Source organism: Cebidichthys violaceus, unplaced genomic scaffold, assembly GCF_023349555.1.
Source record: "Cebidichthys violaceus isolate CVI_PGR_0920_01 unplaced genomic scaffold, fCebVio1.0.p SCAF_32, whole genome shotgun sequence".
Taxonomy (NCBI): Eukaryota; Metazoa; Chordata; class Actinopteri; order Perciformes; family Stichaeidae; genus Cebidichthys; species Cebidichthys violaceus.
Genome location: NW_027176506.1, coordinates 613458 through 629771, shown reverse-complemented (window position 1 = coordinate 629771; position 16314 = coordinate 613458). Strand labels below are relative to the sequence as shown.

At 43.7% G+C, this 16314-nt stretch overlaps 1 protein-coding gene across 1 annotated transcript; it reads left to right on the top strand.

Moving 5' to 3' along the window:
• The first annotated feature begins 7396 nt into the window (after positions 1-7396).
• On the top strand, positions 7397-15423 carry tspan4b (tetraspanin 4b). Its single transcript, XM_068724822.1, has 8 exons — positions 7397-7738; positions 9909-9978; positions 10170-10361; positions 10442-10516; positions 12124-12219; positions 12645-12758; positions 13969-14052; positions 14388-15423. Exons 2-8 carry the CDS (start codon positions 9910-9912, stop codon positions 14454-14456), a joined length of 699 nt encoding a protein of 232 aa, XP_068580923.1. The 5' UTR covers positions 7397-7738; position 9909; the 3' UTR covers positions 14457-15423.
• Positions 15424-16314: the final 891 nt, after the last annotated feature.

Here is a 16314-nt window from a genome sequence, read left to right as displayed (position 1 = left end):
CAGTGAGTGACACACACACACACACACACACACACACACACACACACACACACACACACACACACACACACACTGTATGTATGTAATTAATAATCAATCTAGATGTTATATTAATGATATTGTATATTAATGTTATTGTGTATTAATATTATTGTATGTTTAATTTTGTTGATGCTTTGGCAATACTGTTTCTAAACTTTCATGCCAATAAAGCTATTGAAATTTGATTTGAGAGAGAGAGACAGAGAGAGAGAGAGAGAGAGAGAGAGAGAGAGAGAGGGAGAGAGAGGGAGAGACAGAGAGAGAGAGAGACAGAGAGAGAGACAGAGACAGAGAGAGAGAGACAGAGAGAGACAGAGAGAGAGAGAGAGACAGAGAGAGAGAGAGAGAGGGAGAGAGAGGGAGAGACAGAGAGAGAGAGAGACAGAGAGAGAGACAGAGACAGAGAGAGAGAGACAGAGAGAGACAGAGAGAGAGAGAGAGACAGAGAGAGAGAGAGATGACTATGAGGTCAGTCTGTGTTACAGTATATTACAGTAATCTGTAAAAGTGCTTAGGATGCTTCGTCACTCCCTGTGTGTCTGTGAGTGGGTTTTTCAAAGCTCATGTAATCATGTCTAGCTGTGTTCCAAAGCTGCTTGGATACTTCATGACTCAGCATGTTAACAGTGTTGCCCTTCTCCTTGCAGATATCCTCAAGCTACACCAGCCCTGTGCAGGAAACCACGTGTTTCTGGACCATGACAATCAATGTGCTCCACAGTGGAAATAATTAGATAACATGCAAGTGAAATAGGTGTATTGTGAAGCTGAAAGGTGTGGGAGTAGATGATGCACTACTTTATGCTTCACAGTATTTAGAGCCATCTTGAAACGACTGCCAGCTCTGTTTTTCAACTTTTAGAGTGCTTTTGATACAGTCCAACCACACCTTTTAGCTAAAAACGTATGACTTTTAAACTATTGCTGACCTTTCGTCTCGACCACAGTTTGTCAGGCTTAATAAAAAACTGTCTCACACTATCTTAAGAAAACCCGGAGCACCACGCGGAATAGTTTCACCTCCCTTTGTATTCTCACTTCATACCGCTGAGTATAGACAGAGTGTCCTGTAACATCCAAAAGTGTTCAGATGACACTGCCCTAGTTGGTCTACTACGATAAACCAGAGGTTTATAAAGCTCGTTCAGGGAGCGACTGAGGACTCCTCAGTGTTCTACTGAACGACTCAGACGGTCCTTTGTTCCAGCACCTTTACATTTAGCATCTTTCTGATGTTATTCATGCCTCATATGGCATTTCATGGTGATATTTATTCGTTCCCATTATCAAATCACATGCATGAGAATTTGAGAACATGACAATTCATTATATGCTCAATTTTATCTAATGTACTTTTGGCAATGATGATATGTTCTAACATTCTTAAGCAGAAAGGCCTTACCAGGACCAGGGGTCGCAAATTAGCCTTGTATCACATCTGTATCCTACATGCGACACATCTGTATCCTGCATGCGACACATCTGTATCCTGCATGCGACACATCTGTATCCTGCATGCGACACATCTGTATCCTGCATGCGACACATCTGCATCCTACATGTGACACATCTGCATTCTACATGTGACACATCTGCATCCTACATGTGACACATCTGCATCCTACATGTGACACATCTGCATCCTACATGTGACACATCTGCATTCTACATGCAATACATCTGCATCCTACATGTGACACATCTGCATTCTACATGTGACACATCTGTATCCTACATGCAATACATCTGCATCCTACATGCAATACATCTGCATCCTACATGTGACACATCTGCATCTTACATGTGACACATCTGCATTCTACATGTGACACATCTGCATCCTACATGTGACACATCTGCATCCTACATGTGACACATCTGCATCTTACATGTGACACATCTGCATTCTACATGTGACACATCTGCATCCTACATGTGACACATCTGCATCCTACATGTGACACATCTGCATCCTACATGTGACACATCTGCATTCTACATGCAATACATCTGCATCCTACATGTGACACATCTGCATCCTACATGTGACACATCTGCATCCTACATGTGACACATCTGCATCCTACATGCAATACATCTGTATCCTACATGTGACACATCTGCATCCTACATGTGACACATCTGCATCCTACATGTGACACATCTGTATCCTACATGTGACACATCTGCATCCTACATGTGACACATCTGTATCCTACATGCAATACATCTGTATCCTACATGCAATACATCTGCATCCTACATGTGACACATCTGTATCCTACATGCAATACATCTGCATCCTACATGTGACACATCTGTATCCTACATGTGACACATCTGCATCCTACATGCAATACATCTGCATCCTACATGCAATACATCTGCATCCTACATGTGACACATCTGCATCCTACATGCAATACATCTGCATCCTACATGTGACACATCTGCATCCTACATGTGACACATCTGCATCCTACATGCAACACATCTGTATCCTACATGCAACACATCTGTAGCATAGTATTGTAAGCTGTTTTTTTGCATTATCCTTAACTAATAAATAAATGAGATGACCATAGGAGCAGTTTGATTACCTTTGACAGTGAGTCTGTAGCCTTCCTCAGCAGATGTTCTCCTGAATGTTGCGTGGTTGTGATGATGATTAGCAGTACAGCAGTACTGTAGAGATGTGACAGAACCGCTACATTTTCCTGAACTACACAGACTAAATTACAATGTGTGGTGCTCTGAAAGGTGCTTAGTGGAACAGCCTGTTCATTTTTCCTCAACATCTCTTTTCCATGATCCTTTAAATTTTCTCTTTTTCAATTCTCTCCAGAAATTCAAGACGTCATTGAACCTGATACAAGCAGATTGATCCGGTATCACTTCTCGCCCTCAGAGAGATAGGAGCAATGGATGAAGTGCTGCTGTGTGTGTAAAGGAGGACTGGTGTTCTGGAGATGGCGTTCAGTCGTCTCATTTAGACACTTTTCTAAGATGTGTAAAAGGTTCTAAATTTAACAGAGGAGAATTTACTGACATATTTTATATCTTTGAACAAAATGTTAAAATCTCTGAAGCTTGTTTTAACCAACCACTTTATTTAAGGCATCTAACCAAAAACATGTATTGAGACGAGAGAACCAGACGTGCTAACATGCTGACTCAGTCCTGCACCTTCTATTGCAACCATGATGACGGAGGTCCCCTGACCTTAACAAAGTAGTGATTCACACCAAAACCACGATGTTTTCAACAAGTCATTTTGTGCCTGAATCCTACCAAACGGTAACCATAATGTTGTCATATCATAAAACAGATACGTGATTGAAATGATGTTGTCCTGCTGTTAGAGGCATCAGACCACACAATGATTGTGTGTGTCTCTCTAGAGGACGTCTGTATGTTATCCTTTCATTTGGAGGACATGTTGAGTTAATTTAATGAAAGAAAAGCCAAAAATCAGTGACACATGGTGTAACACTTCAACAATTTTGAGCATAATTTAGACCTTATTTAGTAAACAAGTCTTTATCTATAATGACGTCTTCATTACCAATGAACAGTCTAGTATTAACATTTAATGGATGAATGAGAAGGCGTTGTACTGGACGACAACAAGGAAGAAATCTTATCCTGTAACACCTTAAGATGCCTTCAGACAACCATTCAGCTGTCAGCTCACTGAGGCAAATACAAAACCTGCATGATTACTGAAGGTATTCACGATTACCGAAGGTAATCACGATTACCGAAGGTAATCACGATTACCGATGGTATTCACGATTACTGGAGGTAATCACATTTACCGATTGTAATCACGATTACCGAAGGTATTCGTGTAGGAACCTCTGTCATCATCATTTTAGACATCTCTTATCTCTTTTACTCTAACACACAGACATTCATACCAAAACCTGTTCCTGACTTGCTGGTCATGTGTCTTGTCCATCAAATGTCCTGACTGCATAAACAACTGTGTGTCCTTGCTGTGAACTGTAAATAACAACTGTAGCTTCTTCATTTGACCTTATCTGGAGTCAAGAAAGTTGAAACTATGCAAGAATGAGGATTCTGTCCTCCTCTTTCCTGAAGGGTATGAAACTGTGGGGACTCAGCTAAATACTGTAGATAAGCCCTTGTGGGTGTGACTCCCTTGACAGATAACAACTGTATAAAGAGTATTGAACAATGTGTTTCGTTGAAGGCTTTCTCAACAGACTGCTGTGATACGCGCTCTGTTGAATTATCTTCCCATTTGCAAATGAATAAACAGACAAAGACAACTTTGAATCTTTTGAAGACTTTATTATCATTTTGATTTGTAAACAAAACTCTTCTCTCGATTATCATTAGAGATTTTCCACAACAGGGACCATGTGTTAACTTAGCAGTGTTTTGTTTTCCCTTTGAGCTGATCGGCCGCCTGTCTCTCAGGTTGGACTTCACAGTCGGCAGCACGGCGCTGAACCGCTTCCGTCTGGTCGAGAGGCTTTTTTTCAGAAACCTTCTGCTCAAAACCTTTGACTTTGAGATTGGCCTGTGCATCCCACAGAGTCGGAACACCTGTGAGCACATCTACTGCCTACCTGACCTGGAACCAGAGACCGGTACAATTAAGACACTACTGCAAAATACACACACCCTCACACACATCCCTCTATTTCTATCTTTGTGAGGACCCTCACTGACATAATGACCCCTACCAAAATCTAATTCTAACCTGAACCTTAAACAGAGTCTCAACCCTCAAACAGAAATTTGAAGAAGTGAGGAGCTGCAACAACGTCCTCACTATGTAGCAAGTACAAGAAAACACACACACACACACACACACACACACACACACACACACACACATACAATACATTTCCACAGGTCTATATGAAAATGTTGTCTATATGTCAAGCACATCTCTGTCCATAAAAGGAACTGTATAAATAATATTGGGGTATTAATAACCAGAATTATTCATATTTTCTTTGACATAGTAAAGCACTGTTACACTCCCTGCCCCAAAATCTTAAAATGATATGACAATAAACAAAGTGAGCATTGAGTTGGATCAACCTATCTGTTCAGTTTTAAAGACGGTGCCTATTTAACCCTTAATATGTTGATCATCACCCAGAGACAAATCACTAGAGGTGACATTATTCATTTCCAAAATGATGACGTTATAATGTTCCGTTGCTTGAATGATAACAACAAATTGTGTGTTTAACTTTGTCCCATATTATTGTGGAAATAGTCTCCATCTTACAACATCTAACTCCATCTGCACCTGTTTCTCTTTTGCTCTTGAGGAAATGATTTCCGACCCGTTTGAGAGCCGCTCGGACAGTGACAATGAACGGGGTCAGTAATGCCTCTGATCTTGTTCCTTAAATGATGCTTCAGCTTGGACCAATAATATTCCATACGAGGTTTTCAATTCAATTATAATGCAATTTTTTGTAAAGCTTAAAATCCCAAATTTGCCCCAGAGGGCTTTACAATCGATAAGGAAGAACTACCCCAAAACCCCTTTTGTTTGGTGAGAGAAAATGTTGGGACCTGGGTGAGTGCTTGATTAACATACTGAAACATTGGTGCAGCTTGTTGGATACGCCAAGGAAGCACCTTCAGTTAGGTTTGACCCAGAACAGGGATGCAAACACACACAGACTGGAATGTCGATAGACACATAAAAGCAAGTAAACTAAACTAACACCACCGTTCCATTCCTCTATGGACTCTACTGCACTGGATGGAAATAAAGTCTACACAATAGCAACATATTACTACATAATAGAGAGTGTAAATGATGTGACACATGAGTCTCAAAGCACATGAATATAGTTTTTTTCCGTTGCTCTCAATACTCTCAAAACACAACAATGACAATGGAATGGAGGTAATAGTGTAGAATGGAGTGCAGAATGGTGGTAATAGTGCAAATGGAGGTAGTAGTGCAGTATGTCTGATTAATTGTTCATCAGTGACGGCCAGCAGAAAGAAGCTGGTCCTGGTTCTGGTGGTTTTGGCATACAGAGCTCTGTAGCTCCTACCAGAGGAGAGGAGATGAACAGCTTGTGTCCAGGGTGTGAAGATCTGCAGTGATCTTTACAGCCCGTTTCCTGACTCTGGAGGTGTACAAGTCCAGGATGGAGGGCAGGCTGGAACCAATGATCCTCTCTGCAGACCTGACAGTCCGTTGTAGTCTGTTCCTGTCCTGTTTAGTAGCCGATCCAAACCACACAGTGATAGAGGAGCAGAGAACAGACTGATGTGGAGTAGAACAGGATCAGCAGCTCCTGGGGCAGGAGGGGGGGGGCAGTGTTGGGGGGCTCCCCCTGAAGTCCACTGTCATCTCCACAGTTTTGAGCTTGTTGAGCTCCAGGTTGTTCTGACCACACCAGAGGACCAGCTGTTCAACCTCCCGTCTGTACGCAGACTCATCACCGTCCCTGATGAGGCCGATGACCGTTTAGCAGATGGGTCTGGGTGAGGTGCAGTCGCTGGTGTAGAGGGAGAAGAGCAGTGGGGAGCACACATCCCTGGGGGGGGGGCGCCGGTGCTGGATGTGATTTTTCCCAGCCTCACCTGCTGCGTCCTGTTTGTCAGGAAAGACAGTTTGGGTTCAAGCATTCCTGGGATGATGGTGTTGAACGCAGAGCTGAAGTCCACAAGCAGTACCCTTGCACATGACCCTGGGGAGTCGAGGTGGTGCAGCATGTGGTGCAGTCCCATGTTGACTGCATCATCCACCGACCTGTTTACCCAGTAGACAAACTACAGGAGGTCTGCAGGTGGGTCAACACCGGTCTCTCAAAGGATTTCATGACCACAGATGTCAGGGCGACGTCAAAGTGCCACACGAGTGTGTCTTTTTTCATGGGTTTAATGTTTTGACCTTAATTTAAGAATCTAATTTATACATTTAATAATGTGTCAATACAAATATTCTCATCATGTATTTTGCTATTATTTGCGTGATCTGCTGATGTCAGCAGAAAGCTGTTTTAGAGGACAGAGTGAAGTGCTCATATGTATTCAACATAGTTCAAATGTGTTATAACTTCTTTATTGTTGCTTTGAGAAAGACCACGCACGTTCATGTTGTAGTACAGGAGTAGAAAGCAGCGGCTGCTTGAAACATTGGAAGTGGTCAGCAGCAACGTGGAGCAGCAAAGACAGTGTGCAGCGATGTGAAGAACATCACGGAGACACAGGAAACAGGAGAATGGAACAAAGAGAAAGAAGTGGGAAAAGTGGGACAGGCTGAGGTTTAGAAGCTATGAGCTGGAGGAGGGACGAGTAGCAGGAAGAAATGGGAAGGGGAGGAACACAGAGAGGGCGGGCCACCACGCACATCTGGAAATACTTGAGGAGAGAAAGAGAGAAGGAGAGAAGGAGAGAAGGAGAGAAAGAGAGAAAGAGAGAAAGAGATGCAGTTCTGTTAAGAAAAGAACACAAAAGTAAAGTAAAACCTTCCAGGTGGAAAATTACTCAAATCTAATCTAAAGTTCTGAATGGTGGAAGAGGACAACGTCTACCAGTGAAGAACAATAGAGAGGAAGAGAAGCAAAGGCTGCTTCAGGGACCGATGCGAAAAGGATCTGAAGAGAAAAAGTAAGTAAAGATCAGAACCAGGAGCCGGGAGACACGAAGAGGAGCAGGACAGAGACCAGAAACTCACCTTCAGGTAAGTTCTACCTCATATGAATTACTGTCATAGTAAATGTGGACACCAGACACTCCACTTTACTTCATGTTCAAACCTCAGCATGTTGAAATGAATACAGCATTTTGTCCTACTGACCACTGTTCACTGTTTTCACTGTGAAAACATCTGTGGAGCTCATTAAACACACCGGGCTGCTCACCATAATAATGATAATATCAGTTATAGTCATCGACATCATGTCAATAATGCATTCAGTGAGTTGAAAGGAAGATTTCTTTTGTCATTTTTGATGCTTTTTCACTTTGAACGACTTATTTCCATGAAACTTGTGAGCTCATCTCTGGTCTGGACTTCCTATAGAACCTCTCCAGTGTTCAGAACCACTCACATGACATGCATCCACTGAAGGCCTCCATGCAAGGTGCCACCTGCTTCTACACGTTTACTGATCTGTCTAATAACTACACTAATCGATTAGCGGAGGACAGCCCGACTGTTGACACGCACCTGATGAGGACCTCTAGATGTGATGTGCCTAAAACACCCAAACACAAACCACAGCAATGGCTGATGACATACTGTCATGTGAGGCTCATCAATCACTGTAGGTGTACAAACTATTCAGAGGACAGACCGGATGCAAATGAAAACTGATGACATTAGTTTTTACATTAGTGATAGGATCACATAGCATAGCCTGTGTGTGTTTTATAGATAGCTCAGACATACAGTCCTTTCTATTTTCCTACTGTCTCCGAGTCAGAAACTGATGAATCAGTGAATCAGGACAGACGTGTTTCTTTGGTGTAGTCTGAAGTTATGTCAAACAGCAATATTAGGCTGTCTTGGTCAATTGTTGAGTGTCTGTAGCAACCTTAGGCACTAGCAACAAGTGTGCAACAGAGGTTTTTGGAGACATTGAGGTTCCCTTTTGTCCACACGCCAAATGATCTTTCATAGCCACTGGCAAATGCTCCGTCTGTTATTGATTGATTTTTTTTCCCCCACACCTGCATTCTGCATTCCTCCCCTGCCTCTGATTGGCTAACCCTTGTTGCCTTATTCACAGTCTTACACTTTGAGAACCTATAGTAGCTGGTAGAAACATGCACTGACAGGAAACACAAGCTTTCCTCCTTGATTTATACAACTAACATCATTCTGTGCCACACTCAACCACAGCAGCTATGGTCACTTTGCTCTGTAGAAGTGTGACTCCCAGCTTTGCTGTGGCCTTGGGAAATGCCTTCAGCAGTATAATTAGATCTACTGAGTAGAGGAGGGAGCTTTCTTCCTGTCAGCAGTTTGACTTCCTGTGTGGGGTCAGTAGTCAGTGTGAGGACCACACAAACACATAACGTTTGTAGGGCAACTTTGACCCATTAACAACATCAATGTCATATAAAGTCTCACACACTAAAAGAGTTAGTCGCTGTCATTATTCCTCTTAGAGTGACCACTTCTTAAGACACCCACCGTCTTCATCCTGTGCAGAGAGAACAGGAAGCTGAAGAAGCATCGCAGTAGGTTGTATTACAGGAACAAAGTACACGTGTACAACATGTGACTATCTACCAGAACATATCGCTGTCTGTGGAAACACACACACACACACACACACACACACACACACACGTCAGAATAGCATTACCTTCCGGCCTCCACTACTCATAACTTTAATAACTATCATTACAGTATCTTACACTTTAACATTTTTATTTAAAAGATGACCCAACCAATCACAACACCAATGTAACACAAAGGTTCCATACTTTTTAGTTTGCATGTAACCGTAAAAATACAGTAACAGAAGAACCAACCACATGAAGATAAATACCTTTCATTACAACATCTAGAATTCGGTTAAAAGTGTTAATAATTAACAAACAGTTGGTTTGAACTATCCTAGTTTAGGATAATGTCCTCCTGGACACGCCCCGTTGTATGTGTTTGTGCTGTAAAAATGACTTTGAATTGACTTGAAACATCTTATCCTTCTTCTTCACAAATACACACCAGCCCTCTCACCAAGGACTCCCCCGACACCCCACAACAAAGCCCTGAGAGAGACCGCCTCCATTCCTCACTTATTCAACCATAGTGACCCAGAAACTCAGTAGCCAGGCTAAGGTAGCGGTGCAGCATCGTTTAAACGTAGTTCTCCTCTGCTTCCCTCTCTCTGTTGCAGGATGTCAGTGTCTCGGAGGTGTTTGTGCTGTGTCAAATATTTGATGTTTGTCTTTAACCTCATCTTCTGGGTTAGTATTGCTCAGTCCCAAGTTGCTGTCATACATTTGCATCCATTTACACTTTCCATAAACTTTGAATATGCTTATTGCGTGCTTGTGAAATGAGTTAATGCTGAGTCACTCACTCACTCAATGTCCAGACAATGCATTGTGAGTAAAGCTGCATTTTGACACTACTTGACATTACGCTTCCTGTAAAGCTAGGAGGATGCGGCTTGTTTGGCATCGGAGTCTGGCTGTCCTTCACGCAGGCGGAGTTTTCCTCTCTTCCGCTGTCTTTTCCATCCCTCTCAGCTGCCAACCTGCTGCTGGTAGCCGGTGGCATCACCATGGTGACTGGCTTCCTGGGTTGCCTCGGAGCGCTGAAGGAGCAGCGCTGCCTGTTGTTCATGGTGAGAGGTCCACTGGAGTGGAGACGCTGCAGATATCTTTTGGCTATGTCAGTCTCCAACTGCTCTCTTCTGTTCTGCAGTTCTTTGTGATCCTCCTGCTCCTGGTCCTGACGGAGGTCACTCTGATGTTGGTTATACACATCTTCCACGACAAGGTGAGCTCACCATCTACCAATGCAATGCTCAGAGAATGAAACACAAAATAAACTTCTGAATAACATCACTCACGTCCGATCAGGACCACGGGTCATCTCAACATTAACAGAGACAATATGAAGGTGGTGAAAATGAAAAGAACAAGTCTGCAGGTGTTGTTGTAGACGTGGTTTAACAGAAAAGGACACGGGTAAGTTAGCTGACTCTGAGATTACATTTTGGCTGAGTCGGCTGGAATCCTCTTCGCTCGGTCTTTCTCAGATTATGTTCCAACGCTATTGAATATATCAGATATCCAAATCAATGCAGCAGTCATCATTGTCAAAATCACTAACGCAGACCAGGGCGTGAGTAAGGAACAGCAGTAGTTTTACCTGGAATGGCTGCAGGATGTGGAACAGAGTGGTTGCTGGTTGAGTTCAGTGGGATGACGAGGGGTGGAGGAGAGGGGGTCGGTTGATGCGGATGAACGAGGCTGTGGTTTGGTGGATGGAGCGTCTGGGATCCTGTGGGGGGGGGGCTGTGGTTTGGTGGATGGAGCGTCTGGGATCCTGTGGGGGGGGCTGTGGTTTGGTGGATGGAGCGTCTGGGATCCTGTGGGGGGGGCTGTGGTTTGGTGGATGGAGCGTCTGGGATCCTGTGGGGGGGGGGCTGTGGTTTGGTGGATGGAGCGTCTGGGATCCTGTGGGGGGGGCCTTATGTTCAGCCTATGGGTTGGACACACAGGTCTGCTCTGGGGATTGAGCTGATGAGACACGGAGACTGAACCAGTGGGGAGAGGAGCTGATCTTGTTCCTGAACCATAGTTATAATAACTTCATTTACTTTTTGTTTTGTTTTTTGCAGAGGCTCAAGACTTCTCGTTGACTTCTGTCTATTTTGCTAATGATATATACGTTAGCGTTAGCGTTTTAATATATGGTATTAGTTATATCCAGTCCTTTTGCTCAGCCGCCTCAGAACCAGCTATAAGCAGCTCCTATAGCATATATATATATATATATATATATATATATATATATATGTAGTGTTTTCTACCATTATACAAAGTAAATAATCAAGCAATTGCCCTTTTGTGACACATTGCTGTATGTCCACACTACCAGGGCCTCAGCTGTAAATACATCTTAGCACCAGTAGACGTCACGGTGGAGGTCTTTCTCCTGCTGTGCCTTGATAAGCCACCCTCTTCCAGAGGGTCCTGTAGCAGCCCATCTCCTCCCAGTTGTTGAGGTTAATGCATTATCTTCTCAGGTGGGATACGAGGTCATCCATGTAATGCTTTTTTTTGTTCCCCTTGGGTGCGGATTGTATGACCTGTCCATCCAAGCCGGTATCATGATAGTTGAGGATACTTGGTGGGTTGGCGTCCTTCAGGATGGAGACGTTTGTCCTCCTGTCTTCCCAGCTGGTCCAGAGGATCTTCTAGGCATTGCTGCTGATACTGTTCCAGGGCTGTGGTGTGTCTGTTGTAGGTAGTGCAGCATTCAGCCCCATAGAGGAGCGAGGACAGGACTACTGCTTGAAGCCGCAGTAGACTGCTCACCTGTCCATGTTCTCAAGATCCTGGATCAAATATCTCTCTCTTTCTTCCTCTTCTTGTAAGCTGGATTCCAAAGCACAAGGTGAATTAAAGGAAGGCATGAAGATTTATGAATCAGAACCTGGACTGAAGAAATCTTGGGACAACGTCCAGAAAATGGTGAGCGCTCTTTACAAACAATGCATAACGTCTTATGTCACATGCGTGTACAGTAGGACAGACCTAATGATGTCACTGCTGGTGGAAGTTGTCCCAGTCACTCCACCCTTAAGGGATCAGTATGTTAAAACAAACGGCTACCTTTAGCTCTAAGGTGGCTTCATGCTACACACAACATACTGTATTCAAACAATGTGTCCCTTGGTCACAGCTCAACGTCTACAGGCTGCATAGATCACTCTGATGGCCTCTTCCCTGTAACATTTTAGTTTTCCTTCATCACAGCTGTAACCGTTAGTAGAACCTACCCGCTGGGTTGTTTGTCCACTCACTGGTTGTGATGCTACTGGGGTTGTGGACCCTCCATCCCTGAAACAGGACTAGTCAGTAGTGTATTCGTGATGTCTTGCTGTCTCTTCTCCCAGTTCAAGTGCTGTGGAGTAACTAACAAAACGGACTGGTACGACGTGCTGAATGGAACGCTGCCCTCATCCTGCTGCTCCGTTGGGACGGACCAGTGTGTCGACGGATGGAGTGAGGTTGGTCTGCTGCTCAGCTGTCAAACTAACGTCTGATTCTCTCAAACCAAATCTAAATGTGTTCCAGATGCATGAGTGTGTGTGTGAAGGCCCTGATGAATTTCAAAGGAGTCAGAAGAATGAAGCCACACATATTTGTGACGGTAACTGGACACTGCATCCAGTATTTGATTTCATGACCTCCAATAATCATTATTATAATTAACAATTAACTTGTTTTGTAGATGCTGTTGGTTTTGCAGCAGTGCACATTGATTATTTAATAGAAGTTACCTTCAAGACTGCTGAAAGGTGGATTTTCATACAGCACTGACATGCATTCAGACCAAGATCTGCCTGAAAAGAAGCATTGGGTGGCAGATGCTCAGAGGCACAGGGGGTCGTCCTCTAATCTGGGTCAATCCCCAGATCCTCCAGTCGGCGTTCAGAAGTGTCCCGGGACAGGATACTGAACCCCAAACTGCTCCCAGTGCCATCTGTGTGTGAGCATTAGTTCATTAGCACCTTACACGGCAGCCTCTGCCACCAGCGTGTGAATGGATGAATGCTGACATGTATTGTTAAAGCACTTTGAGTGGCTGGAGGACATGCATATGCAAGTCCATTTGAAAAATCGACACAACAGCATGCAGGAGAAGGGCCAGCAGGTAATGAAGACCATGTGACTTATCATCTCAGACGTCCAGAAACAACGTGATGGAGTACCACAACGGGACTAGAGAGGAACTGTACTGTACACACAAAGCAGAGTAGAATGGACACATTCCTCACATCCTTCATGTGTGACAGAATCACAAGCCCTCACCCATCTGGAATCCATTCAGATTTAGCTTGAGAGAATTAGGAAGTCTAAAATATCTTGTGAGAGGTTATGCTGGCTGAATAAAGAGTAAAGAGTAAAAACACACTCTGATAATGCTTACAACAGCTGGAGGAGTCATTTTGAGCTTCATTCTTCATTGGGCTGACATGAGTGTTCCTTGTTGCTGTGTTTCCACGTCTCATCATTTGAGCCGGGATTGCTGCTAGGAGTGATGGCCAGAACCAATACGATGAAAGTTAACTCATCATCATTTAGAATAGTTTCTTAGACTTCTGGGTTTCTCCAGTGGTCCGTCTGTGAGCGTTATCTTGCTGTGTGAGCGTTCTTCCTCCTCTTGGTCTCACTGAACGTTCACCTGTCCTCCCTGTCTCTGTCTGTGCCCTGCAGCCGTGTTATCAGAAGGCCAGGCAGTGGCTGCTGGACAACATCCCCTCAGTCCTGGTGTTTGGAGTGTGTATTGGTGTTGTGCAGGTATTTATCTCCAATATCGATGTGTCATTTATACTGTGCTGTCTGTTTAAACCCTCTCTGACCTCAGACATTGTTGACATGTTAGCTAAATGTACACACTCCCTTAACAGTTGACATTTTGGGGAAGTGTTAGCAGGAGGACAGTAGAGATGCACTCTAAGTTCTGAATTAAACAAAAGTGACACACCTTAAATGTAGATGAAGTCTGTTTACCATCCATCCATCCATCCATCCATCCATCTATTCATCTCGTATTGGTCAGGCTCTAGAAATGGCTGATTCAAACAGGATCAAATTGAAATAAAGAGATTTTATTTGACCTCTTCTCTCGTCAGATCCTGGCCCTGGTGTTCTCCTTGCTGATGTACTGTCAAATTCTGTGTGCTGAGAAGGACTTGGACTGACTGCAGACCAGCTGTTCACTGGCCCCTGATGGGAAAGCTCATCACAAACTCCTCTGGGCTCTCAAGACACCCGCAAAACCTGATCCAAACTTCCAAACGCCCCAATCCAGTGCGTGTTGCTCCGCTGCTTACTGTGGTGTCAGACCTTTCAAATGCTCGGAGGCATTGGCTTAAAACCTAATATTCCCCAAAAAGTTATTGTATCTCTAGCCAACCAATCAGTGAGCCATGGACTCTGGCAGTACAGACAAGCCAGTCAACAGACTGAGGAGGTTTGGTTGAACCAGCCATGAGCTATAGCACAGGGACCATCATCACAGATCAGTAAGCTTTCATTTGACCACTGGAGCCTCCAGACAAAGCACATGACAGTGAAATAACCATAATGCATTGCACCTGGAGAGCACCCTGAGGGGACCACTGGGTCCACTGTCACCTCACAAGAACATCTGTCTCTCCTTATTTTACACTCTTTTGTTTCCAGAGTTGCTTATTTTAGAATTGTTGTCACGTATAGGAAATAATAGAGTGACATTTGTTATTAATTCTGCTCATCATAGTTCTGTTTAATGAATCAAGGGATGCATTCTCTTCCTCACCGCTCTGTCTGTCCAGCATGACAAGAAGAAGCACCAGAGAGAAAACTTCACACAGCGCTTGGTTCCCTTTGTTAATATTTTCACACCTTGTATATATTCCTAAACTCTGTGAGCACTTTGAACATTGAGGTGAGGCTCAGTGACTTCCCAGCTTCACGGCGCTCTTATTTCAATCTGTTTCATGTAATCATCATAGCAACACGATATTCTATGGCTCTTTGTCTCTTCATCGTCTTATTTACCCCACCAGTTTGTCCAAGCTTGTCTTTTTTACTGTTGCATACTGGAACATTTTGTGTTTTAGCAAAAACTGAAAGATCATTTGCCATTAGTAAAGTGATATTGAGTGTTTGGTCACGTTCCATACCGATTGTTCCTGCGGTCTATTTTTTGCCAACACAGTGTGACGTATCTCAAGAAACCAAAGGTGTTTTCAGAGTCTCCAGAGAAGAAGAACAGAAGCGTGTTCACCACCTCCACACTCACCGTAACGCAACAGCACAGTTCAGTTCTGGCTGATCTACTGCAGCACTGAGCTGCTCCAGCTGTGACAGGGTTACGTTACACAACATGTGCTGTGACTGAACCCTGTGGGCTCCACCAGCTCCACCAGCTCCACCAGCTCCACTCACAGGCAGCAGCACTCTCCTCTTTTTCCTCTCCTCTCTCTGACTCTCTCTCTTGATGTTTGGCAACCAATCAAAACGCCACCATATTACTACCACTTCAGCTTAAACGGCTGAGACCAGCCATGCATTCACCAGGTTACCAAGCTTCAAATCATGCTTCTACCGGCGACTAAGATTGAGAAAGATTTATCCATAAAGCGCTTTTCACAGACATTAGTCACAACGTGCTTAACAGGAGCGGAATTACAAACATAAATAACACAACGGGACCATATGAAGGCCAATCATTTACATTTAAGGAGGCACAACAAAACAGAAAGGACACAATTAAAACATGGCTTAAAAGCAGGCCTAGGGCATGGGTTTTACCCAAACGGCAGTCTAACCAGAGTCTAACCAGAGTTTAACCAGAGTCTAACCAGAGTTTAACCAGAGTCTAACCAGAGTTTAACCAGAATTTAACCAGAGTCTAACCAGAGTTTAACCAGTTTAACCAGTCTAACCAGAGTTTAACCAGAGTTTAACCAGAGTCTAACCAGAGTTTAACCAGAGTTTAACCAGAATTTAACCAGAGTTTAACCAGAGTTTAACCAGTCTAACCAGAGTTTAACCAGAGTCTAACCAGAGTTT

Coding starts and splice junctions, on each gene's coding strand:
- tspan4b (XM_068724822.1), top strand. CDS start 9,910: ATGTCAGTGTCTCGGAGGTGTTTGTGCTGTGTCAAATATTTGATGTTT. Junction 9,979..10,169: donor TCTTTAACCTCATCTTCTGG/GTTAGTATTGCT, acceptor CTTCCTGTAAAG/CTAGGAGGATGCGGCTTGTT. Junction 12,220..12,644: donor GGGACAACGTCCAGAAAATG/GTGAGCGCTCTT, acceptor CTCTTCTCCCAG/TTCAAGTGCTGTGGAGTAAC.